Genomic DNA, 27,090 nt, shown 5'->3' on the forward strand with positions numbered 1-27,090 from the left:
AGCCAAGTTTGAATTAGCCATGATTGGGTTGAATTTTGATTTTACACCCAAATAGACCTCTAGTACAATAAAGATCGAGGCAGTTTCTTTTTGTTTCTTAGTTGGGGAAAATTGGAAGTTTTTAATGAATTTATATTTTCAAGTGCCAAGTTTCAGTTCAGCTGAATTTTTGTTTTCTGCCCAGCATAAACGACTGTTACATTGCTTTATCCCAGTGGTTCTCTGCATTTTCCACATTTCATTTATTAATTTTCTGTATAAATTATCATTTTGCTTTGAAGTTAGGTTTGATATACTTGTGGGTTCCACACAATTCTGAATGGCTTGGTGTGGCAGTGTAATAATCTGAAAATGCCCATGCTAACAGTACCCAATATCCTACCTAAATAGTGAAAGGACTTTGACTCAATTGTCTCTAAATATGTTTTTCTACCACCCTTAGAATCCAATACTTAAACCTTAACGATAAAAAGGATTTTATCCAAGTGCTTCAGAATGATAATCCAGATTTCATTCATCCTGATTTTGGGTATGCACATATTTACATGAAGGAATGTGTTGCTTTTTTTATGGTATTGTGCTGATAGCTAGAATTTGTAGTGTGTGTTCTAGCTGATGCGTGTGTTTTGAAGAATATATGTAGCATTGTTTTAGTGTTTCCTTGCTGATTTTACTAGGTGTGTTTTTTCTTGTATTTATTCTCAAGTTCTTTGCAATAAAAACTTAAATTCTAAATTTGTGTCTAGTTGGCACGGTGCTGTAATTTTCTAGCAGATGGGTTTAATGTTGGTGAAAATGATGGGATGAAATCTCTCCTTGTGCTTTTCTTTTCAATTTACGTGCTGTTTCCCTGAGCTATAAGAATAAACTCAGAAATTAGTTTGTCGAATCCCAAGGTCAGGCTTAGACTTGAACTACTCCATCTGTATTGATCATCAGTAGGTTGAAAGACCATTAATTCTGAAGTGAACAGGACTTGAGAGACACGGGGAGGTAAAGTATTTGTAGAAATCATTTTTAGTGATGATCTGATATAAGGTTTTGTTTATTTCTTTCTAACATCTGATTCATATTATTTACCTGTGAATACTTCACAATTAGACCATTAGGGGAGTCCTAGGGAGTGACTTTTATTTGGGTGATGATATTAAAAGAGTTGAAATCAGGCCCTTAGTACATCATTTCCAATTTTCTGTTCCATTTAAAGATGCCAGTTTAACAGCATGAGCCAAAGTTAAAATTGACCCATGGAATATCACTTCATAATGCATTATTGGAGTGCCAAAGGCCTTTACACGACACACAACTTATGTTGTACTTGACCTCTGAGTTCCAGATCCTGAGACTAAATGGTACTTACAGCCTTCTGTGACCAACACAGAATTTTGTGTTCCACCTCAGAATTATTGTGCTTTATGTAAAATGGAGGAGGATATTAGAAGTGAAGAATTTCAGAAACTTGCGAATGTTCCTTAGAGAAGAGATGAGAATATCATGGTGGGTGAAATTGTCACATTTTTGACAAGAATTTAATCATGACAATTGAGATTTTGAAGTGGATTTGTTTATCTGCATGAATGCAATGATTACCTACTTTATTGTTGGTTATTGTAGTATGCCTTGGAAAATGGTATAATTGCTTCTTTCTGCACTTTATGGTGTGTTTAAGAAGAAAGCATGTAGAGATGAATTATTCATGATATCCCAAAACAAAATTTGGCTAAGGAATCATGAACTGAATGAATACAAAATACCTCCATAAATTAACACCCAGTAGGAAGAAAGGAATTCTTTTTTGTAGAACGGGAAATGATGAATTTCAGATTGTTTTTAAAAGAATGTGCTCTTTGTTAACATCACCTCCCTCATTCTCCACACCCTTTCTCCTCTGCCCACAACAGGTTTATACAACATGTGAATCATGCAGCGATTACCATTCAGCGTTGGTACCGACAGCATTTCCAGAGGCGCACAGCAGGTCAAGCTGCACTTAAGCAACTTCTTACTGCAAAAAAACAGGTGCCAACAAACTTTTGTAAGGCAATTTGTCAGATAATTTGCAGCACGCTAGGTAACTAGATATTGGCATTTAGTTCATTGAAGCTGCCTACAGCGAGGAATATTATGTGATTAAAGATCCAGATTCATCTAGTTCACCCTCTGTCACCCTGGCAGTTGCATGATGTGGCACTATTGAAAATTATGTCTTATAATAGCTATCAATTAGTCTATTACTGATTTGGTTTTGAGACAAGGAAAATCACTTTCAAAAAAGTTTTGAGAATCATCCAAAGCAACCTACGTGTTTCTTTAACTCATGTGCTTCGTCCCAAAATATAACATTTTGAAAGTTGTCTACCTTACATTTTAATCAGTCAATGCAATCCTTTGCCTCCACAAGTAGCTTCAGTGTTTTAAGATGTAACGTGCTTACTGAAATTATGTTTCCACAGTGGTTTTGTTTATTCACTTTTCAAATGCAGCATGTGTCCTGTGGTGTGGACAAAATGAAATGGTTTCATGATCAGCATTATCTAACCTTCGCTAGGTGTCAAGTCTCCCATAGATGTTGCAACTAGTAAAGTCAAGGCAAAATAGTAGAATGGTATCAATACAGAGATCATTCAGTCCATTCAGCTGGCTGTCTACAAGATCAATGAAGCTTGTTCTATTTGCTCAGTGTCACACTTTTTTATCTCTTTCATTCTCTGATCCTGTTCCCTACCAAAAGTCATGATTGAATCTGTGTCCACCACCCTGTTGAGCTTGTTCATTATTATGTTTATTTTTCCTTTGTTAAATAATGAGGTTTTCCTCCTACTGCCTTTTGGTTTCAACTCTTCTACCAGAAGGAAACAGTTTCGTTCTGTTTAGATCACTCATTCTTTTGAGTACCATAATAATGTCTCTTTTCAGTCTCCTCTGCTCAAAGGAAAATAGTCCCAGTTTTTCTAACTATTTCCTTATAATTCTTTCATTCCTGGAACCCCAAAGGAACAACCTTAAAATTGAGGAACATTTCAGCCTCCATACAACAAGAAGCAGTCGTACAAGTACTGTATATTGGCAGCCTGTTTTATTTGGACATTGGTAGGATGGGGAATGAAAGAGAGGAAAGTGAAAATAAGTGTAACAATAATATATATTTAATACAATTTAAATCTGATAAATTATTTAATATTGTTGGCATCCCTTTCATGGATTATAATTTCATCAAAATGTATGTTTCTAACTTGTAAAAAACTAACTATTGAAACTGCAGGATATTGGTGCCCCTGTGGATAAATATATACTAAAATAATTTGTACAGTAGGCCAAATTTTTGTTCACTTTTCAGCTGTGTGAAAATGCAGTTTAGTTGGCAAGTAAAACACTGTGTATGACTAATAATCTGTTGGTACCTTTTACTGTCAGGAGAAAGAGCAAGAAATGCAGGCTGAAAGTGTCCAAGAGTACCAGAGGAAAAAAAGTGAGGAGAGGAGAAAGATCCGTGAAGAGAAAGCTCGACAGGCTAGGAAGGCAGCTATACAGGTACTATATGTTTCTGCATATAGATTTATTGCAGAAATCTATAGATTTCTAAATCTGTAGATACGTTTATAAATCTATAGATATATAGATTTTTTTGTTTCACACTAACTTTACCTTTAATATCCTTAGTTTATTTGACTCCAATAGCCTTTTAATATGATTATAATACAAACAGTTTGATAATGTCAGTTTGAATTTGCTTCATCAAGGACTTGCTTTTCATAGTCACAGGGTTGCACAACACACAAACAGGCCCTTTGGCCCACCACATCCATTCCAATCTTTTTGCCATCTATTCTAATCCCATTTGACTACATTAAGTATCCTTCTTATCCTTGCTCATTGAAGTGCCTGTCTCAGTGCTTCTTAAATGTAGTGATTGTGTCTGATTCCACCACCACCACCTCTGACAGCTCTAACAACCACTAAAACACTTTCCCCTTAGATCTCTTTTAAAACTCCTTCCTATGGCTTTATACCTATGGCCTTTTGGTTTTGATACGTTTATCATGGAAAAAAGATCTCTCCCCATAACAAAAGTTCTCCAATACAGGTAACATCGTGGTGAATCTCCTCTGTCCTCTCTCTAATGCAACTTCATAAAAAAGCATTATATAGCACAGAGTGTTTTTTTGTGTGTGGAAGCACCATGATATTTACACCCACACCCCTGTTTATCTTTTCAAGTTTTTTAAATTCCATATTGTGCCCTTTGGTGTCAAAGCTAATTGAGTGAGTTTTGAATTGTTTAAGGGTCCTGATTCACCTAGCCAGGTACTGGAATTAGCATTTTTTTTAAAAGAAAGCTTTTTTAGTTTGACAAGCATGGGCATGATAAATTGAATGCACCCATTCTGTGCTGTAAGTTCCTGTGATTCAGATCCTGGATGGCCCATGAGATTTTATGATTTCTGTGACACCTCTATTCCATGGTAACTCTTGCATGGGCACTATTTCTTGTCTTGATGACTTTTTCTATATCGTGGCTTGTGCTATTCAATAATGGGTTTAAATTTGCCTCAGTGCTAGCACGCCTATCTTAGAGTGTGAAGAATTGTGAACCAGTTCTGTACCGATGCCCTCTGCAGCATGAAGAGAAAGATGCATTGTCACTGTTGCTGGCTTTTGGATAGATATAAGTAATCTTGAATCACTATTCTCAGGCCTGATGTAGGGTTTCAACCTGAAACGTTGACGATTCCTTTCCCTCCACAGATGCTGCTTGACCTGCTGAGTTCCTCCAGCAGGTTGTTTGTTGCTTCAAACCATTATTCTTCTGATGACCACCTGATGTTTACTTTTTCCATTACCACCAAAAAAATTGTATTAACTTTTTATTTATATTATTTGCCGTTTGTGGGACTATGCTAAGTGGAATTATACCTGCATAACATGGTGACTTTTTTAATGGGCATCCAACTATCCCAGATACCTGAAAGTAACAACATTAATACATGTTTGTTTTCTTCCAAGTTAGTTCTGGGAATGACCTGAGACTTCACCTAATATTTGCCTGACTGGGTGAATGTTGACTGGATGAATAGTTGACACCACTGAGGCAACAATTTCAAAATATCTGTCTTAATTTATGGATTAAGGAGGTGGTCATTATCTAGCTCAGCATTGAAATAAAATCATCTTATAAAATTTCAAAGTAATGTTAATTCACCAAGTTAGTTGGATGCTGCATCAGATGAACTGATACATTCCTATGATTGTCAGTGGTGTTTTACTTAAAGATGAGAAAATAGTTCTAGAAATATGAATGTGGTATTATCCTGCTAGCAATCTGAAAATGTGGATTAAAATTTAATGAATTCAAATTATGTTTATTATAGGAACTTCAACAGAAACGGGCAGTGAAGGCTGCAGAAGACAAAAGAATTAGTGAGGAAGAAGTTGCTGCACAGAAAGAAAGGGGAAAAGTTACTAAGAGAAAAGCAACCAAGACTGTGCCCATAAATAATACAAGTCCAGTTCACAGTCAAGTCAAATCCAGAAATTCAGGTATAGGACAGCACTTATATCAATGTGGATAAGGGGCGAATAAAATATGATAAGAAAGAGAAATTTGTTGGATTAAATATTTATTTATGATTTTACTAGGTTACTTTCCATTCTTCCCATATTTTAGTCTAGTGTCACCATGGTTTCAGTATCAAAAAATTTTGACACAGTTGTGCAGTGGAAAGAAAAGCAGCACAAATGAATGTGGGTGTACTTCTCCAGGGGTTGCCCAGGTCAGTTACCGTAATTTTGGAATAGAATTGATGTAAAAATCCTGGAAAACCAAGATGTAGTGTTCATGGCACTTCTCAGGGCTTTCATTATGTTTATGAAGGGTGAATGTTAAACCCACCTTCCCAACCCAACCCCTCCCCCTGCTCACCTTCCATCAAATCTCTTTGATGTATTATCAAGGGTGGAAAAAGCGTTTTGAAAGGTGGGGAAGTAGTTAGTGATATCTGACATTGATGAAAGCATAAAGAAGTACACATTAATTTTTTTGTTAAAATATACCGGCTTATGTGCAGATTTTCCTCATTTGACTGAATGATATCCGTGTGCCACACAATATATTTTATTGGTTGTGAAGTTTTTTGGGGACATTGAGGTTCTGAAAGCACTAAATGCAAACAAGTTTTCTTTCTTTGTATATACAATTTCCCAATGAAAGGGAACAATTTTTGCCGTCTTCCATTAACCTGCTGTAATGGGGTATCTGAGTACAGATCACGTGTGTGATCATATCTATTTTTGTTGTCCTCTAGTATCCTCTACTCAGTTATTTTTCCAATAGAATAGCTGTGAGATTCATTACACACTGAGGCTTCATCCATGGGAGGCAAAGTTGTACAGCAGTGCCTCACAGCTCCAGCGAACTGGTTCAGCCTTGACCACTGGTGCTGTCTGTGTGGAGTTTGCACATTCTCCCTGTGACAATGTAGGTTTCTCACAGGTGCTCCAGTTTCCTTCCACATCCCAGAGATATGCAGATTGGTAGGTGAATTACCACTAATGTGGATGGGTAGCAGAATCTGGGGGGAGCTGATGGGAATGAGGATAGAATCAAAATGTGGTTAGTGTCAGATTAGTGTAAATAGGTGCTTGTTGGTTGGTGCGGACTTGGTGGGTTAAAGGAACCATTTCCGTATTGCGTGACTCTGTCTCTATGTCAGTGTGCATTAGCCTTCTGCTCTTCACACTTCAAAAAGACTATTTAATCTTGTGACTGAACGTTGTTTTCAGTAAGTCAGCATTTTATCTTTACTTCATTCCTTTTTAAACTTTCTTAATGCAGCTACAGATCTAGAAGTGTATTCTAACCAGGGAACTGAGACTCCTCTTGGACCTTGTATAAAGGCAGAAGAATTACAGGTATGAATTTAATTATTGTAAGATTTAATCTTCTGATGGAGCTATTGATTCAACCTGATAAGAGTATGGTTAATTGAAAATCAATTCTGATGAAGGGTCTTCAACCTGAAATGCTAAGTGTTTTTGTTTTCACAGATGCTGCCTGACCTGTTGACTGTTTCTAGTATGGTTCAGAGCAGTTAGTTTTATTTTGTTCATACAGAGTTAATGCACACTAATATTTTGGCAATTGTTATCAATGCTTATAATAGGCTTAGGCCATATTAGTTGTGTCCTGTGCTATGATGAGAGAATCCTGAAGTTCCTCATTTCTGAGATACGGGAACATATTCTGAGTAAGCCCAACTGGGCTGACAAAGAGAGGTTGGACTCCAGTAGTGCTGGGAAGAAGGTTCGGATAAAGAGACTAAGTTTAAAAGGTAGATGAAGTACACCCTAGGGGTGAACTTATCTGTTTAGCATCCAACAGATGAGGAAATGTTTTCATCGACAGTAGGCCCATCAGAAGGAATATTATATCATTGCCGAGGGTGTAAATGAGACTATTGACAAAAGACATGAAGATGAGGTCAGTTTTACCAGCTAAAGTCAGAGGGAGAAAATTATGTTATTTTTCCACATTAGTTGGCTTATTTCAGAATGAAATTTTAATAGGAATTCATGGAAGAAGTGCAGCTTCTTTGTAGTTGAAAATCAAAGAATGATCTTAGGCTATCAACGGGAGCTCAGCTGTCCCCATTTTATGGCTACGTGATATTACCTTGTAAGCATTTTCTTAACTCTTTTATGTTATGCTATTCTAATTTGTTTCTAGTTTTTGTTTTGCTTCTGATCAATCTCTTGCTCTGTTGAGTGTACATTTCTCCTTTCTGATATTGCATTGCACATTGGCCAGCCTTGCAATTCTTTTCTTCACTTTGTCCCCTCTTCACGGTCAGAAAGCCTGCCAACATGCTCTATTGAGGTCTATAATGTATAAGAACGAGTTAATTGAGACACTGGAAGGTAGCAATGGCTCTCAACAACTTTGCAAGGAGTCAATACTTAAGGGCATGGAGAAAACAATTAAGAAATTACTAATTTCATATTTGTAAAAGCACCAAAATCATTTTTTTGTAAGGACATTGCCATCCAAACTAAATTGGTGCCTATTATTTCTTCAGAAAGGTTTTATTGGTGAATGTTATTTGAACCCAAGTCCTGTTCCTCCTTAATGCAATGACACAAACCTTTAATTTGAAAAAAGCCTGATTGACACCGAAGCCTTCAGAGAGATACTAAATTACATATATCTCTCCCATTCACCCTTTTCCGCCTCAAATCAATTTAAAATGCTGGCTTATACTTTGGGTATACTTAAGGTGCCTGCGACAAACAGCATGAAAGTCTATATGGTGTTAATACCTAATTCTGTTCTTGTGTGAGGGGGATATTTATACCAATCAGCACATCCCTTATAGGAAAGGATGTATCAGCATCCTGGCAGTTTCGCCCTACACTCTCCACTCCTCAAACTCATCAGCAAATCAAGTTGCAGGGATATTGCGACAATCTTAAAAATTTTATCATTATTTTCCCAAAAATATCTAAACATCGTAATCATCCCAAAATCTCCAAAATGTTGTTGTAATTTTTTTTTACATATAGTAACCTTTTATAGTAACCTTTGCAAAACAAAAAAGATGATGAAAACCTGAATCAAGACCAAAGTTGCATAAACGGCAAGTCAGACAGCTCCTGTGGAGACACTAGAAATTAAGTAGATGTTTATTTTGCCTGCCAGGTTAATCCACTTTGTTTTTTTATCAAAAGTAGTAATTGTGCTTCTTCCTACTCTTTTGATTTCTGATAACTTGGCTCAGTAGTATGACTTTTGTATCTGAGGTTCAAGCTGTATTCCATGGGATGAACCAGACTATCATTCAGTGTTGTACCAAGGGGAATGTTGTACTGTCTGAGGTGTTTTCTTTCAGATGAGTTATTAAACCTAGGTCCCATCTGCTTGTTTAACTGGATACAAAAGATTATGTGGTACAGTCAAACAGAGGGCATATCATCTCTCAATGTGGCCTCTGACATTCCTTCCTCAATCATAAAACCAGATGGCCTAGTTATCTTCTTCTAATATTTGTGGGTGCTTTGATGCAAACAGTTTGGTTATTGCATTTGATTACAGAATAATGGTACCCAATCTTTAAAAGTAATCCATTAGTTGTGTAGTATCTTGAGTTGGGAGAGCTTGTTGATGCAAAGAATCCTATATAATGTAATTCTGTCTTGGCTTTAGCAACTAATCTCAAAAACTTTGTAGAACCAGACACAGGATATGATTCTGAGAGGGATGCCAGTTGAGCAACAAGAGACAATGACGTTGAGTGTAACCCAGTCTAAAACAACGCTAAATGACGTGCTTGACACACTCAAACTGCTGGAGGAAGAACCTGCATTACTTCCAGAACCAAAGGTCTACAAAAAGGATAAATATGCTTGGATAGATGAGGTAATCTTTGACTTTTTTTTGAAGATGCCAGAGGGTATGCTCAGGCAGGGTCATTCTTATACAGTCACGTAGGGTGCTGATATACTTCATCCCTATTCCTAAAGACCTACAACCTTTAAGGATGTCTCAGATGTAAAGTTCAGTAGAGACTATAGCCTTTAAAATGGGCAAGGAACCTCACCCTTGTATTCCATTTGAGGATCATCAGGAAAATGGAAAGCCATTAGCTGTGGGAAGTGCTGTTGAAATAGTGCATTAGAACTATTCCCACCTGATTTCCTGAACCAAGAATTGCCTGCTTCTGATTTATTTTGATCAACTATTCTCCTGAGCCAAGGAATGGCATTCAAGTGTCCTCTGCACATAAGATTGTTTGGGCATTAATGAGAAATTATTATTGCTGCCAATTAATTTCAGTTGATGCATAGGATTAACGCAGTGCAAATTAATGTATTTTTTTATATTATTGACACATGTTAAGCTCATAATTCTGAAAGATCCTGTCTTGGTCCATAATAAATGATTCCAAACCATACTTGTCCCCAAGGCCACTGAGTACTGGCAGACTCTTCCCTCCAACCACATCAACCTAGCCTAAATCATGCAGATGCAGTGATCAGTGTCTGACTATACAACTATGCATTATGAACTCCAGCTTCTGAGAAGTTTTATGCCTTAATACACCTAATGCTTGCACACACCCACCCACCCTTCCCTGCTCAGAGTGACACTTGTCCAGCAAGGCTCACTCTTGCATGCTGGGTACAAGACCTGTCCATTTTGTCGGATGGTGGTGTAAAAACAACTTACAAAGCAAAGGATTCTATCCCTCAGTATCCTTGGGCAACCATCCTCACTATCTACAATGCTACCAATCTTCGTGTCGTCAGCAAACTTGCTTATCAGACCATTTACGTTATCATCCAAGTCATTTGTGTATATGACAAATAACAAAAGTCCAGGCACCGATCACCACTAGAAACATTTGCTTTCTGTGCACCAGGTCAGTGTTGCCTCCCTAGAGAAGGGATTGTCTGATAAAGCTGTCCAGCCACTGATCCATCTTACCAACACGATTCCTCCTCTTTCATTCAGTCTGAAAGCAGGCATTGCCCAGATCATTGATTTATTTTCAGGACAAAGCTGCAGGGCAACTTGAATTTGAAAAAGGGAGTATAGCAAGTGGGAGTCCATAAATAGTGAGAGATGGTGTGGAATAATAATACGCCTGGCTGTTTTTAACACTCATACCCTTCTATTAATTCAGGTCACTAGGTCAGTGATACTGAGCTTTGCCTCTATTTATAACAACATGCAAAATTTGTGAAGTTTGTATTTGTTGAGATAGTTAACATAAAAAGAAAAATTATTGTATTTCACTCCCTCTCAAAGTGGGGAATAACTATAATTGTATCACTGTGACTTGCAAAGCACACTGATATTTAAATCACTTCACTATTGCTTTAGAGACGCGTTACTTTATTCACTGTAGCTGGTTTAGCCCCATAACAGAACTATTGAAGGAAGTTTCAGTAGGAATACATTGTATTCATGTCAATGATATGGGTAAAATTAGCAATGGTTTACTCAAGTGTTGATTCTGTCATGATTGTAAGGTTGTGTTATAGTCAGTAAAGAACTCTTTCACACGGAAATAATTGAACAACAGCAAAAACACAAGGGTCAAACAATTTGAATACACATGGTCACCTGGTATGCAAATGATTGCTTCAATCCCCATTCCTTGTACTTTTGGGGCTACTTAATATGGTAGCAAACAACAATATTAAGTGCAACTTGGTTGAAAGGCATAATTTGGCAGTACCTTCCTATTGCCCTACTCTCCCTTTTTAATAAACAGGATTGTGACTCAACATCTCTGACAGCAGATAACTTGGAGAAACTAGGACAAATTGAAGAGGCATCAGGTCGACCTGAGGGTGGCACTCTGCTGTCTGAAGCAAAGCTGAAAAGCATTATGAGTTTCCTGGATGAGATGGAGCACTCTGAGCAAGAGCGCCCAACGTCCCGTTCCTCAGTGGCACCTAGAGAGGTAAGTCAAAGGATCAATTTTCTTACAGCTCTACAATCAAAACCAAGGAATTTTAGAGGAAAATGCAAATAATTTTACTTAATAATCTATGCAATATTTCTGCTTTTGTTCCTCCATTGGTAAAGGTATAAAAATATAAGCTATAAAGATATGTTGGAAACTGGACTTCAGCTTCCTACTTGTTCAAACGTTTGATTTTTGTGAAGGAACAAGAGGCAATTTTTAACCCAGTTAATAGACCAAAAAAATGGCCTGCCCATGAAATATTGAGGCAGAAGGCCCAGGTCATCATTGCAGTCATCATCTAGAAAACGGTCACCAATCCACGTTTTGTTTCCCCAGTGCAGAAGGGACCATATCGTGAGCGCTAAATACAGTATACTGAATGAATAGTTGGGATTCAAGCATTGATCCCTGCAGTGAACCACCAACCTGAAAGAAACACCTTTTATTCCCACTCTTTGCTTTCTGCCTGTTAATCAGTTCTCAATCCATGCCTGTGCATTACCAGCAGTGCTTTGAGCTTTGTTGACCAACATTCTGTGTGGGACCTTATTGAAAGCCTTTTGAAAAATCCAGATATGCAGATGGCATCTGGAATTCTCTGTCCCAGAGAGCTGTGAAGGTTAGCTCATTAGATGATTAGATGTCTTTATTGGTCACATGTACATCGAAACACACAATGAAATGCATCTTTTGCGTAGAGTGTTCTGGGGGGCAGCCCGCAAGTGTCGCCATGCTTCTGGTGCCAACATAACACGCCCACAACTTCCTAACACGTCCGTCTATTTAAAATGGAGGTAGGTAAGTTTTTGAAAGGTTGGGGGTATTGAGAATGATAGGGATCTGGCGCCGAGGAGGAGTTGAGGCCTGGGGTAGGTTAGCCATGATCATAATGAACAGTGGGCCAGGAGGCCTACTCCTGCTCCTTAAGTTTGCATCTGCAGGTTCCCCATTATCAATCCTACTAGTCTCCTCCTGAAGGAGCCATCAGATTTGATAACCATGATTTTCCTTTTATAAATCCATGTCTGGTGTGTGACAGAGTAGATCTTGAAAGAACCAGTACTTCCCTGATGCTTTCTTTAGCAGGGAAGAGATTGGATGTGATAGATTATAATGTTCAACCTGTTTTGTGCAAAAATGGAGGTGAAGTAGAGCAGGCGAAGATTTGTTTCTTGCAGTTTCTGCTTTCATTTCTGTTTTCAAGCATCTGCAGCATTTTGTTCACGGATTTCTTTTGTTCTAGGCTTCAATTTATTTGTATAATCTATCTGTACAAGAATATATTTAATTTTGTCTACAGGTCTCTCAGTAACTAGCTGTAAGCCAGAACATGCCAGACCTTGACAGATGCATATAAAAGTATACTGCTGATACTGGAAACCTGAAGTAAAAGCAGAAGATGCTAGAAATACTCAGCAGGTCAGGCAGCATCTGTTGGAAGAGAAACAGAGTTAATATTTGAGGTTAGCTTATGCCATTAAAACTGGAGAAGTAAGAAAACAAGTCGGTTTTAAGTTACCGAGGGGGAAGGGAAGGAGTGGATAGGGAAAAGGGGATATTTTTGATAGGTTGAGGCCAGGGTTCCTGTGGTGATGAGCTGTCGCTGAAGCCTTTTGGTTCTTGGATTAATGAGCGCAGTGGGAGAGAGAACACAAACAAATGGATGTGTAAAAGTTGTGGAATTCAAAGCCTGTAGAAAGCACCCAGCATTTCAAGGTGAGTGAAAAATAAAATCTTTATTATAGATGGATAATCTACAGCAGAACTGGCCAGTTCTGATACAAACAGAGAAAGTGAGTTACCTGAAGTTGTAGAGTTCGATATGAGTCTGGAAGACTTCAGTGTGCCCAGATGGAAGCCGAGATGTTGTTCCTCAAGCCTGGATTAGGTCGTGTTATAAGAGTACAGGAGGCCACAGATGAGTATGTCAGAGATGGAGAATTAAAGTGACTCGATATTGAGAGGCCCCGTGCTCGGTTATTGTTCTTACTGAGCAGATGGATGCTGCCCTTCTACTGTACCTTGGACTATACTGGAAGAAACAACCTGGTCGAAGGGCAGGCTGCTTGGTCATTGGAAGATCTCTTCCGTTATCTTTAGTTTGCTATACCTAGTTGGTCCTTATTGTAATTAATGCAAAAGACTGCAGATGGTGGAAATCTGAAACAAAGCGTAAAATGCCAGAAGCACTCGGCAGGTCAGGCATCATCTGCAGAAAGAGAAACAGAGCAAAGTTCGGTTGAATGAACCCTTGTAATGAAGGATAATTGACCTGAAATATTGACTCTATATCTCTCCACCTGTGTTGTCTGATCTAATGAGTGTTTCCAGCTTTGATTCTTCTTGTACTTGCTGATCGAGTTTACACTTTGGTTGTGCAAGAGGGAAGTTACAGCTGCATGCAGGAAATTCTCTTGTGTTGAAGGATGAGAAGAAACCTGTGGTTAAATACTTCACCGCTTCCAAATTTAATTAAAGTTTAATCGAAACTCTTGCCTGTGAACAGTAAAATTTGCTGTGTCCTCTCTAGGGTTTATTATCTGAAGAGGAACAGGCCCACCTGGAGCAGGCTTCAGTCATGGCAACGGAGGTGACGAGCTCAATGATCAGGTTAAAACTGGAATGTGAAGAGAAGAAGCGTACTGTTGCTATGTTACAGACTGCTTTGGTAAATAGCGAGTGCGTCTCCATAATATTTATAGTTGGTAAGGCTTTGGAGGGTGATGGAAGTGGATCACTGCCAAACTAATGTATTGAAAGTTCCTCAATTGACCAGACTTCTGGATAGAAACTGTTGTGAAAGGTACCAATTCAATTTATATTATATCTTAAAATAAATTTTAATTGGTGCTACTTCACTCCAGGATGAAGCAGAACAAGTTAGTCTTGAGGTAATAGTTACACTCCACTTCCATTAGATGCTCACAAATTTTAAATCTTGTGCATTGTTGAACATCACTGATAATCTAATTATAATCCCTAGTTTCAATTATTTTAAATGTTTGTTTGGTGCAGAGGCTGCCACCTATGCTGGTAGATTGACTAAAAAAACCGAACTAGAAAGGACTGGGACCTAAACAAATGGAAGTTCCTACTTTATGGCAATAGTGCCAGCCACTGCGTGTTCTCTTTACTTATACTTGCAGCTTTGGTTTGTGAAACAAGCTGAACATTCATTTCCTTCCGTGCTAAAGAAGCAACAGGAAAGCATTTGGTTCTTCCAAGGTCTGCTTTGTTGTGTATTACAATGCTAAGGAAACAACCGCAAATGAACCTAGCTTATTGAAACTGAGTGTTCAATACGTCACCAGTCTAAAATGTTTCTTGCTCATGTGGCCTGCATTTCCAGCATTTTAATTTTCTAATGCTGTCCAGCAATCATTGATCCGCACAAAATGGCTTACAAGGTCCACCACATTGCGGTGGGTCTGGAGCTGCAGAAAGGCCAGATGCCAGTGAGCCGGATGTGTTTTTGCAGCAATCCAATAGTTTTGTGGTCATCATTACTCAGACTAACTGTTCCTTTTTTTAAAATTCCTGATGAGGAACTGAATTTATAATCCACAGCTAGCTTGGTGAGCTTTAGAATCACGGTCATAGAGTCAAACAGCATGGATGACTTCAGCCTGACTCATCCATGCCGATCAAGGTGCCAACCTGAGCTAGTCCCATTTGCCTGCATTTGGTCCATTTCCCTCTAAACCTTCCCTATCCATGAACCTGACCAAATGTCTTTTAAGCATTGTAGTTGTATCTGCCTCTACTACATCCTCTGGCAACTTGTTCCATTAACCCACTACCCTCTGTGTGAAAAGGTTGCCCCTCAAGTTCCCTTTGAATCTTTCCCCTCTCACCCTCTCACAAACCTATGCTCTCTAGTTTTAGACTCCCCTACCCTGGGGAAAAGACTATGACCATCCACCTTATCTACACCCCTCATGATTTCATAAGCATCTATAAGGTTACCTCTCAGCCTTTTTCACTCCAAGGAAAAAAGCCCCAGCCTCTCCTTGTAACTCGAGCCTTTCAGACCTGTTAACATCCTTGTGAATCTTTTCTGCATGTTTGCTAGCTTAATGACATCCTTCCTATAGCTGGGTGACCAGAACTGCACATAATACTCCAAATGCGGTCTCACCAATGTCAGTGCCGTGAACAATGAAGGGAAGCATGCCATATGCCGCCTTCATCACTTTTTCTACCTTTGAGGGAACAATGTACTCGTACGGCTAGGTCTCTCTGTTCTACAACACTGCCCAGGGACCAGTCATTAACTGTGCAAGTCCTGCTGTGGTTTAACTTCCCAATGTGCATCACTTTGCACTTGTCTGAGTTAAATTTAATTTGCCATTCCTTTACCACTTTCCCAGTTTATCTCAATCCTGTCGAAACCTTAGACAGTCTTCTTCGCTGTCCGCCACACCACCAATTTTGGTGTCATCAGCAAACTTACTAATCATGCCACCTACTTTCTCATTCAAACCAATTTTGTAGCCAGTTGGCTAGCTCACTCTGGACTCCTTGTGATCTCGTATTCCAGACCAGTCTACCAAGCGGATCCTTGTGAGGGGCCTTGCTAAAGTCCATGTAGGCAACGTCTACCACCTCACCTATGTGAATCCTCTTGGTCACCTCTTCAAAAATCTCAATTAAATTTGTGCGTGTTAACACTGGCCTTGTCAGTACAGTTGTACACAAGGGTTTTCGAAATTGGATCTCCAGATTTAGTCCTGTACCCTATTAGGATAGGCAGCAGCCTTTGCACTGTACAAATATTTAAATTAAATGCAGTTAAGCATTTCAAAAATTACAACATTTTTATTACACGAAAACAGGCCAATGAACACAATAGGGTCTTGCCAGTTTATACACCACAGGGCCACCTCTTATCCTTCTTTATCCCCATTAATGTGCCCTTCTGTTTCTCTCTCCCCCTCGTATGCTTGACTGCTTCCCCTTGAATGCATTAATGTTGTTCCTCTCAATTACTCTTTGCAGTAGCTCATTCCATATTGAAACCTCTCTGGGTAAAGTAATCTCCAGAAATCTCACTTGGGTTTGTAATTAAATCACCTGACTTTACACCACCTTGAGATGGTGTTGCACTCAGTTGCAAATATTGGGGTGGAACTGCTTCAAGGCACTGCCTGGGGGTGGTGGGGGATGGAGGTGCTGCAGCATTTTGGTGCCAGATAACATGTTCTATCATGAATGACACCCAGGCACTGCACATTTTAAAACTGGCTTTGCCTGCACAGTTGTGCACAAGGGCCCTTCCTCCACAATCTTCCATTGTGACAGAGCTGGAAACGGGAGAGAGTGCTAAGGAGGCAATTGTGATTGGCTGGAGGAAGATTGATAGGGTGGGGAGAGGATCACAGAGCTGGGGCTGAGTGAAGGTTGGAGTGGGCTGGGACAGAGATTGCTGTGTGTGAGCTTGAAGGGTCAGGAAGGGGTTAGATAGGAGGTACTGCAGAGGTAATTGAGGAATGGAGGACATTAGCAAGGAGTGGAGACCAAACCGTCCAAAGGAGAAGGTGCACATATGAACAGTATGGGTTCAATTTATGCAAATCAAAGAGAGAGAGGGGGGGGGCAAGAGAGAGATAAGCAAGAGTGATTAACAAAAAATACCTTTTATACCTGAGATAAGAGGTACTCCTTAGCTAACAATAGTCCAGTCAGGAAACCTATTAGATACCTGTGGCAAAACCAACTAATGGGAAAACACATATTCACCTGATGGACGAACCAATAAGCTAAGAAGCGGCCATTCCTTGTGCAGCCATTTGAGGTGTATTAAACACTATGCATGTTAAAAAAACTACTTAAGATAGTCGAATCCAACAGTTGAAAACATCTAAACCCAGGAACTTTGAACTACCAGTCCTGCCCTTCTCTCAGCCAAGTCTAATGGCTACACATCATAGTTCCATGCACTAATCCAGGCTCTTAGTTCATCTGCCTTACCCGTAATAATACTTGCATTGAAATAAATGCACTTTAGTCCATTAGTCCCACCGTGTTCATTATCCTAGCTCTGCTTGTCTTTCCTCTCGGACTTGTGTGACCTAAACTCTACCTTTTTCCTCAATCCCTCCCCTTGTTGACCTAATGCTCTGGTTCCCATCCCCTGCCATGCTTGTTAAACTCTCCTGAGTAGCACTACCAAGGATATCGGTGCTCCTCCAGTTTACGTGTTCCACTACAGAAATTATACTAAACCATTAATACATATCAGGAATGCTTTAAAATCTAAGGACAGCTTCTACCCCACTGTGATAAGACTATTGAACGGTTCCCTATACAGTGAGATGGACTCTGACCTTACAATCTACCTTGTTGTGACCTTGCACCTTATTGCACTGCACTTTTTCTGTAGCTGTGACACTTTACTCTGTACTGTTATTGTTTTTACCTGTACTACCGCAATGCACTCTGTACTACCTCAATGTAACTGCACTGTGTAATGAATTGACCTGTATGATCAGTATGCAAGACAAGTTTTTCACTGTACCTCGGTACAAGTGACAATAATAAACCAATACCAATACATTCTTCTATTTGTATTGTCTTATATTCTCGCTTTACAATTGATTAGTTTTAACAGATTGATAAATAAAGTGTTCTTGACAAATGCCTTCACAAGATTGATATTTCGATTCTTTAGAAAGTCCTCATTACTAAACATGGTCTCTTTTGTTTGCTTTTTAAGCATCAGTGTAGGACTTGCTTTAAATTGGATTCACTGGGGCTGAAACTTGTTCTCGGTCACATGTAGCTTCTGAAATTCTGTTTCATTGAAGTCTACAAAACTGAATTTTGGAGGTGGAATGCAATGCCCAGATGTTACTAAATCATGTGTTTAGTCCATATGAGCGAGGAGAAATTTCTGCCCCATTTTGTTTGCAAAGTCACTGCACAGTAAATACTTGCATAAAACAAGTAAACCGTGTGAATGGTTTCTGTTTTATCCCGGAGTAACCAAAGCATTTTCTTATTAGACCCAACAGAGGGAATTAACTGTGCGGCACATGAAGGAGACTGAAAAAGAAATGAGCCAACGATTAAGAGTGCAGAAGGAGCAGTATGAATCAACCATCCAAAGGCATCTAGCTTTCATTGACCAGGTAAAATCTCATTTTGCACTTGGCTTCATTTTACAATCAAGCTTATCCAAAGAAAAAGATCCTAAGTTGGGCTAAAGTAAGCCACAATCAGGCAGGGAAACAGAACATTGATTATTTAGTCATGCACGTTGTTTTCCATTGATAGATAATCCGGTGCCAGTGGTATTTGATAGGTTAAAGGTTGTACTTTAGTTTTAGATATTAATAAAGTGACTATAAAGAGCTTTGTTAAGATATCTTTGTTAGTCACATGTACATCGAAACACACAGTGAAATGCATCTTTTGCGTAGAGTGTTCTGGGGGCAGCCCGCAAGTGTTGCCACGTTTCTGGCGCCAACGTAGCATGCCCACAACTTCCTAACCTGTACGTCTTTGGAATGTGGGAGGAAACCAGAGCACCCAGAGGAAACCCACGCAGACACACGGGGAGAACTTACAAACTCCTTACAGACAGTGGCCGGAATTGAACCCGGGTCGCTGGTGCTGTAAAGTGTTACACTAACCACTACACTACCGTGCCTGCAGGTCGAATTTAAATACTATGAATTAATATCCTAGTTTCTTGCTTTTGCTTGATGGTGTGCTACCTTCTCTAAACTGCAGTGGAGGCAGTGACATTCTGGTGCCAAACTCCTTATTCTAGAACTTGTTTAAGCTTTTCTGTATTTATTCTCAACAGCTGATAGATGACAAGAAGGGGTTAAGTGAAAAATGTGAGTCTGTGGTAAATGAACTGAAGCAAGTGGACCAGAAATACACTAAGAAAATCCAGCAGATGCAGGATCAGCATGATCTGGTGAGCATTTCCAGCTGTGACTACATGAAATCTATACCCCACACAAACCTCTTCCTGCCTTACTTCATCATCCCCTATAGGCATATTTTTATTTCTTTCTCCCTCTTGTACTTGTTCTCTCTTCTCCCTGAATAGATCTCTGTAATTTGTCTCAACTGTGATTCCACATTCAAACTACTCTTTGGATAAAAGATTTTCCTGAAATCCCTTTAGGATTTATTAGTTACTGTCATATTTAGTTCTAGACTCTCCTGAAAGTGATAACACCTTCAATCCTTACAAGCCCCTTCATAATTTTAATCATGGTTTCGTCCTTTTAAATCTCTATTTGCTCTTTTTCTAGTGCTTCTACATTCATAATATGGAGACTAGAACAATGTATTCTACCTTATAGTCAAGACAAGGTTCTATACTTATAGCACAAGTTCTCAGCTTTTAAATTTTATTCCTTTAAAATGAACTACATTGCTTTATTAGCACTTGTTATAAAGTTGTTAACCCGCATTGCAACTTTTATTAATTTGTGAATCCAGATCTTTGGATTGCTTTTGAGCCACCACCCAATTTAAACTCGTGTATTTCATAAGCAGGTGGCCTTATTTGTTTCCCTACTGGAAAGTACCATCCCTCACTCACCTAATTTACTTGCTTACTTATGTACCCATTTTGCAAGTTTGTTGACGTTTTGCAAGTGTTCCATTCTGAATCACTGCATATCTCTGGTTGTTTATTCAGCCAGATGTTTCCCCAACTTCACCTGCTATGGTTTAAATACAATTCTAATAGTTTGTATGTCATTGAATGATTTTTTTTGGAAGTCCATCTATAATATTATCCATGTCTACTCTTCCTATTATTACTTAAAAGAAATCAACAGGGTTATTTAACAAGGACTTCTGAAGTCCACGCTGAGATTCTTTATTATATTGTTGATTGCTAAAGATTTCTAACAACATCTTGGAGCAAAGCTATTAGAATCCTCATTACTACTCTTGTTAAGCTAATTGATCTATTGCTTTCTGAGTTTGTTCTGAATCTCTTGAAATTAGGAATAACATTAGCTATTGGCTAGTTCTCTGGCAGTATGCTCGTTATTAAATCAGAACTGCTATGAAAAGTAAGACTTCCCTGATTGTTTCGAGGAGTCAACGTAATTTGGAAATGATGTTGCCCTCAACAAGATTTGGTCAAACGAAGTTTGGTTCAAGAATCAAAGTACAAATTCTGCCTAGATATTTCATCGTGACTGCAATGTTCTGATTATTGGTGACACTTGCAGAATAAATCAGCTTATGTCATTGTTTCTTTAACTGCAAACAAAAGAGAAGCAATCCATAAACTTGAACTATTTTCTGTTTTGCATATTCAGACTTCTAGAAAAGTATTACATGAAACATAAAATAAGAAACAACAATGTCACCTGTTACAGTTAATCCACGGAATTTAGTTTCTATAATTTATAAATATTATTTATATAACTTATTTTTGTGCATACCATTTTACAAAGAATTCAGTCATTTAAGATACAGATTTGAAAGTTTAGCAATATTTTTACATGTACTGACTGAGAATCACCTTTTTAAATTGCTATTGACATGGAACAATGTCTTATGTTATTCTCATGAATAATTTCCAAAGTAGCTGTTTTATTAAGATTTCTTTATGATGTGACCAAAACTATCTGAAGCCTGTAATCTCTTCTTAATATTGTTACTGAATTCATTTTGTTGGATGATTGACACCAGAATATAATTTATTGCCATGCCAGCAGATAAATAACCTACTGATTATTACTTTCACTCCAAAAGAAAATTGGAGAGGGGGAGAGGATGAAGATATAACCAATACCAATATATGAATTAGGAGTAAGAATGGACACTCAGCCCTTCAAGCCTGCTCCACCATTTAATGTGATCATTTCTGATCTAATTGTCACCTCAGTTCTGCATTCCCTTCCACCCACCATCACCTTTCACTCCCTTGCTTAGCAAGTATCTATCTACCCCTGTCTTTAAAATATTTGAAGACTCTGCTTCTACTGCACTATAAGGAAGAGACTTCTAAGGTCTTCTGAATGTTTGAGGTTAAAAAAAAAACTCTTCATTTCCATGTTATTTGGGAGATTGCTTATTTTTTAAACAATTCCTATTTTTTGGTTCTCCCACAAGATGAAACAACCTTTGAATATCCACCCTTTCAAAACCATTCAAGATTTTGTATATTTCAGTGCATTGACATCCAGCCTTAACTAAGGAAGCCAATTCTGTAAACAATGCTACAGATGTTGTCTCATCAATGCCCAAAATAACTGAAGCACAACCTCTCTACTTTTATATTCAATCCCCCTGGCAATTAACATAACATCAGTCTAGTTTTCCTAATTTGCTGTACCTGACTAGCTCTTTTGCGAATTATGCTTAAAGACACCCAGATCCCTGTGCACCTCAGAACTCTTCAATTTCTTGCCATTTAGATAATATACTTTCTTCTTATTTTTCCTACCAAAATGAACAATGCCATTTGCAAGATTTTTATCCACTCAATCTATCTGTATCCCTTTGCACCCCCCTTATGTTCTCAATGAAACTTAACCATCTTTGTTTCATCCACAAATTTAGTGATCATACTTTCAGTACCTTCATTCAAATCATTTGTATAAACTCAAAAAGTCGAGGCCCCAGCACCGATCCTGTAGTATATTACATCCTGCTGACCAGAGAAAGACCCATTTACACTTACTAATTGTTTCCTATTAGCTAACCGATCTTGTATCAAGGTTTAGATGGGACAGAATTTGTTAAGTGTGTCCAGGAGGGATTCCTGACGCAGTATGTTGACAGGCCGACTAGAGGGAATGCCATGTTAGATCTAGTTTTAGGAAATGAACCGGAACAGGTGAAGGATCTATTGGTGGGTGAGCATTTGGGGGACAGTGACCATTGCTCCATAACCTTTAAAATTGTCATGGACAGGGACAGGTGCAGAGAGGACAAGAGGTTTTTCAATTGGGGAAGAGCTAACTACGAGGCTATAAGGAGAGAACTTGGGAGTGTAAATTGGGATGTCCTTTTTGAAGGAAAATATACCATGGAGATGTGGTCAATGTTCAGGGATCTTATGCAGGATGTTAGGGATAAATATGTCCCGGTGAGGCAGAGAAGGAATGGCAGGGTGAAGGAACCGTGGGTGACGAGAGAGGTGGAACGACTTGTTAGGGAGAAGAAGGTAACATACGTGAGGTATAAGCAGTGAGGTTCAGACAGGGCCCGTGAGGAATATAGGGTAGCGAGGAAGGAACTTAAGAAAGGGCTGAGGAGAGCTAGAAGGGGACATGAAAAGGCTTTGGCTAGTAGGGTTAAGGAAAATCCCAAGGCCTTTTTCAAGTACGTGAAGGGTAGGAGGATGGCTAGGGTGAAGGTAGGTCCGATTAAGGACAAAGGTGGGAGAATTTGCCTGGAGGCGGTGGAAGTGGGAGAAGTTCTCAATGAGTACTTATCTTTGGTATTCACCAGGGAGAGGGGTCTTGATGATGCGGAGGGGAGTGCTGGTAGGGGTAATGTTCTCGAGGTTGTTGATATCAAGAGAGAGGATGTGTTGAAGTTGTTAAATAATATTAAGACAGATAAATCTCTGGGGCCTGACGGGATTTTCCCCAGGCTGCTTCGAGAGGCTAGGGAGGAGATTGCTGAACCACTGGTAAGGATCTTTGAGTCCTCGTTGTCTACGGGGGTGGTGCCGGAGGATTGGAGGGTTGCGAATGTTGTCCCCTTGTTCAAAAAAGGTAATAGGGATAGGCCAGGGAATTATAGACCGGTGAGTCTCACGTCTGTGGTGGGTAAGCTGTTAGAAAGGATTCTAAGGGATAGGATTTATGAACACCTTGAGAATCATGGACTGATTAGGGACAGCCAGCATGGCTTTGTGAAGGGAAGATCTTGCCTCACAAGCCTGATAGAGTTCTTTGAGGAGGTGACCAGGAAGATTGATGAGGGCAGTGCGGTGGATGTGGTTTACATGGATTTTAGTAAGGCATTTGATAAGGTTCCCCATGGTAGGCTTCTTCAGAAGGTCAGAGGCCAAGGGATCCAAGGAAGCTTGGCTGTGTGGATTAGGAATTGGCTTGCATGTAGAAAGCAGAGGGTTGTGGTGGAAGGAGTGCCCTCGGACTGGAAGGCAGTGACTAGTGGTGTCCCACAGGGATTGGTTCTGGGACCTCTACTTTTTGTGATATTTATAGATGACTTAGATGAGGGGGTGGAGGGCTGGGTTAGTAAGTTTGCAGACGACACTAAGATAGGCGGTGTTGTGGATAGTGTGGAGGGCTGTCAGAGCTTACAGAGGGATATTGATAGGATGCAGAGCTGGGCTGACAAGTGGCAGATGGAGTTCAATCCGGAGAAGTGTGACGTGGTACACTGGAAGGACAAACTCCAGGGCAGAGTACTAGGTGAATGGCAAGGTACTTGGCAGTGTGGAGGAGCAGAGGGATCTGGGGGTTCATATTCACAGTTCATTGAAAGTTGCCTCACAGGTGGAAAGAGCAGTTAAGAAGGCCAATGGGATGTTGGCTTTCATAAGTCGCGGGATTTTTAAGAGCCGCGAGGTGATGCAGCTTTACAAAACTCTAGTTAGGCCACACTTAGAGTACTGAGTTCAGTTCTGGTCGCCTCATTATAGGAAGGATGTGGAGGCATTGGAGAGGGTGCAGAGGAGATTTACCAGGATGCTGCCTGGATTGGAGAGTATTGAATATGAGGAGAGGCTTAAGGTGCTAGGGCTTTATTCACTGGAAAGGAGGAGGATGAGAGGAGACATGATAGAGGTATATAAAATATTGAGAGGAATAGATAGAGTAGACAGTCAGCGCCTCCTTCCCAGGGCACCAGTGCTCAAGACGAGAGGTCATGGCTTTAAGGTTATGGGTGGGAGGTTCAGGGGAGATGTCAGAGGGAGGTTTTTCACCCAGAGAGTGGTTGGTGCATGGAATGCACTGCCTGGGGTGGTGGTGGAGGCAGATACATTGAACAGATTCAAGAGCTTGTTGGATAGGCATATGGAGGAATGTGAGATAGAGGGATATGAGGGAGGAAGGGGTTAGGTAGTGTGAGGGTGGTCTGATGGACGGCACAACATGGTGGGCCGAAGGGCCTGTTTTGTGCTGTATGGTTCTATGGTATCCATAACACATGCTACCTCCTACTTCATGAAATTTTCTTTTTTGCAATAAGCTTGGATATGACATCACATTCTTCCTGGAAATCCAAGTATAGTCCATGCATAGCACACATTACTTTTTCAAAGAAATCAATGAATTTTCAAACCATTTCACTCTACAAAACCATGTTGACTTGCTGATTATCTGGAACTTTTTCTGTGCCCTGCTATAATGTCCTTAATAACAATATCTAGCATATCCCAGTGACAGATGTTCAGCTGAATAATAAGTTTTTTAGTATTCTACTTTGTGTGAAGAACATCATGTAGCCCATTAAAACTGGTGTGCTCTAATTACATTGACTGATAAAAGCAAGCATTTCCTCAATTACGAAGTTGGTTGTCAAGTTAATAGTCTCAGATTGAGAAGGCTTAATTAAATTTGAAGTTAATCTGCCCTGTAACAATCTTATTGTTGACTTTGTAATTATTTTGACCCCAGTAATTTACTTCAGTAAATAATTTAATGATACGTTTGTGTGATATGTCTTAAGTGGTCCTGCTAAAATAGGCATTCAATTTTATCTTTTATTGATTTTGTAATTTGGTAATGTGCCCAATATTTGATTGCTACATGTTGCTATTGCATTTTTTGATTGTTGAATGATGTCCTCCCTCTCAGAAATTGCATTTAAATTCCAAAAATGAACACCCTCCAGCACAGTTCTTTTTCCTTCTTATGGCTTCAGTTAACACTAGAAAAATTACTAGAATGAAAAAGGCAAGATTAGCAATGTTTATTTTCTATTAGGTAGCCAGTTTGAGAAATCCAGACAGGCTAATTCCTTATCATGGAGACACAAGATTGCAGATGCTGGAATCTGGAGCGAGAAACAACCTGCTAGAGGATCTCAGCTGGACAGGCAGCTCCTAGTCCAGATGAAGGGTCTCAACCAGATCTAGTCTGGTAGTCCAGATGAAGGGTCTTGACCCGAAACATCAACTGTCCATTTCCCTCCACAGGTGCTGCCTGACCTGCTGAGTTCCTTTAGCAGTTTTTTAAAAAAATTCCTTATCATTGCTACTTATGTAGTAGGTCAGGTTCTGCTGAAGCCTATTTTAATTGTGTTGGCATTGGATCTGGATTAGGTCACTACATTCCTCGAGCCTGTTCCATTTATCATTCTCAGACATTCAATGTAATAATTAACCCGACATTCAATGTAATAATTAACCCAACATCAATTGCTGTTTGTAGTAAAAAGTTCCAAATTCGTGCCAGTTTTGTGTTTCCTAACCACTCCTGAAAGGCTTTGCTTTAATTTTTATCCTATGCCTTCTGGTGCCAGGTTCTCCTGACTGTACATCCCTCCCCACCAAGAAATACATTGATATTCAATATTGGGGATGTAGCCTGAACTTATCACTCATTCACTCTCACAGTTATTGGATTACAGTTGCACAAAAAACTGTAAGAAGTCAGGCAAGCATGGTGCTTATCACGTCATTGTGCCAAATGTGGTTTTAGGCAGCACATTTTCAGTTGTGAAAATGTGAAATGCCTTTTCAATGGTACCAGAGATCTTGGTAGTACTGAGGTTTGCAGCTTGTCCATGACCAAAGCAACTATTGGTGTTCCCCATCTGGGCTACCTTTAGAGTTAGGATTTCTGTGCCATTGAGTCTCTGCAGAAAGAATGCTTTCTTATCCAATTCAAGTTTTTACACTCTATCTCTTACTTATTAACTACAGCACTGAAGGAGGCCTATCAGATCCACTCTAGCTCTCAGCAGAACAATCCATCAGTCCTGATGCAGGGTCTCAGCCCAAGACATTGACCATCCCTTTGCCCCCATAGATGCTGCTGGACCCACTGAGTTCTTCCAGGAGTTTCCTTTTTAAATCATCAGTTCCATTCCCCTTCCCTTTTCCTGTGTAGGTTGTTCTCTCTCGTGTGTTTCAATTATTTAGTGATGTTAATTCAGAATCGTGCTGATCACACACAAATTATACCTATTTTTTTAAATCCTCGTCCAGTATTGCACAGCATTCTGGTTACACAATATAACATTTAATCAACAATTCACCACTGCACACATGAATACTGTCTTTCTTTCATTCACCAACCTTTCAAAGCTATTCCTTCTTTATAAGTGACTTCAGTAATTTCTTGCATCACTTTGTAAGGTAATCAGATCTCAAAGTCCCTTGCAATTTAACTTGTACTTTTTAAGGAAATTAGCATTGCTAAGCTAAACGCGCATATCCTCCTTCAGTTTATATATTCTTCTACTGGAAATAAACATTTCTACTTTAATTGAGTGTATAATCGAGGCTGATAATTCATTGCAGCACTGAAGGAGAACTTCACTGTCAAAGGTACTGTCTCTCAGACAAGACATTAAACCGAGGCTCTGCCTGGTGCTCAAAACAGATCCAAAAGATCTCAAGATTCTACTTCAAAGATGTAAAGACATATAAAGACCCTTGCCTTTCATTCCTCTCATTAAATGTTTCTGTAATCAGAGGTAGAAGTTTCTT

General features: G+C 39.4%; 1 protein-coding gene across 5 annotated transcripts in view; it reads left to right on the forward strand.

Moving 5' to 3' along the window:
• Positions 1 to 27,090, forward strand: part of cep131 (centrosomal protein 131) — a 103,738-nt gene that overhangs the window by 49,249 nt on the left and 27,399 nt on the right. For 4 of the 5 annotated variants that reach the window (XM_052032784.1, XM_052032786.1, XM_052032788.1 and 1 more), the window contains 9 exons: positions 1,902 to 2,019; positions 3,415 to 3,531; positions 5,370 to 5,538; positions 6,833 to 6,909; positions 9,221 to 9,409; positions 11,271 to 11,462; positions 13,999 to 14,136; positions 18,473 to 18,598; positions 19,279 to 19,395. In XM_052032784.1, coding sequence (XP_051888744.1) covers positions 1,902 to 2,019; positions 3,415 to 3,531; positions 5,370 to 5,538; positions 6,833 to 6,909; positions 9,221 to 9,409; positions 11,271 to 11,462; positions 13,999 to 14,136; positions 18,473 to 18,598; positions 19,279 to 19,395 — 1,243 coding nt within the window. The remainder of the gene's footprint in view (positions 1 to 1,901; positions 2,020 to 3,414; positions 3,532 to 5,369; positions 5,539 to 6,832; positions 6,910 to 9,220; positions 9,410 to 11,270; positions 11,463 to 13,998; positions 14,137 to 18,472; positions 18,599 to 19,278; positions 19,396 to 27,090) is intronic. The other variant, XM_052032787.1, reaches the window with a different exon arrangement.

The sequence above is a fragment of the Pristis pectinata genome, chromosome 18 (genome assembly GCF_009764475.1).
Source record: "Pristis pectinata isolate sPriPec2 chromosome 18, sPriPec2.1.pri, whole genome shotgun sequence".
NCBI lineage: Eukaryota > Metazoa > Chordata > Chondrichthyes > Rhinopristiformes > Pristidae > Pristis > Pristis pectinata.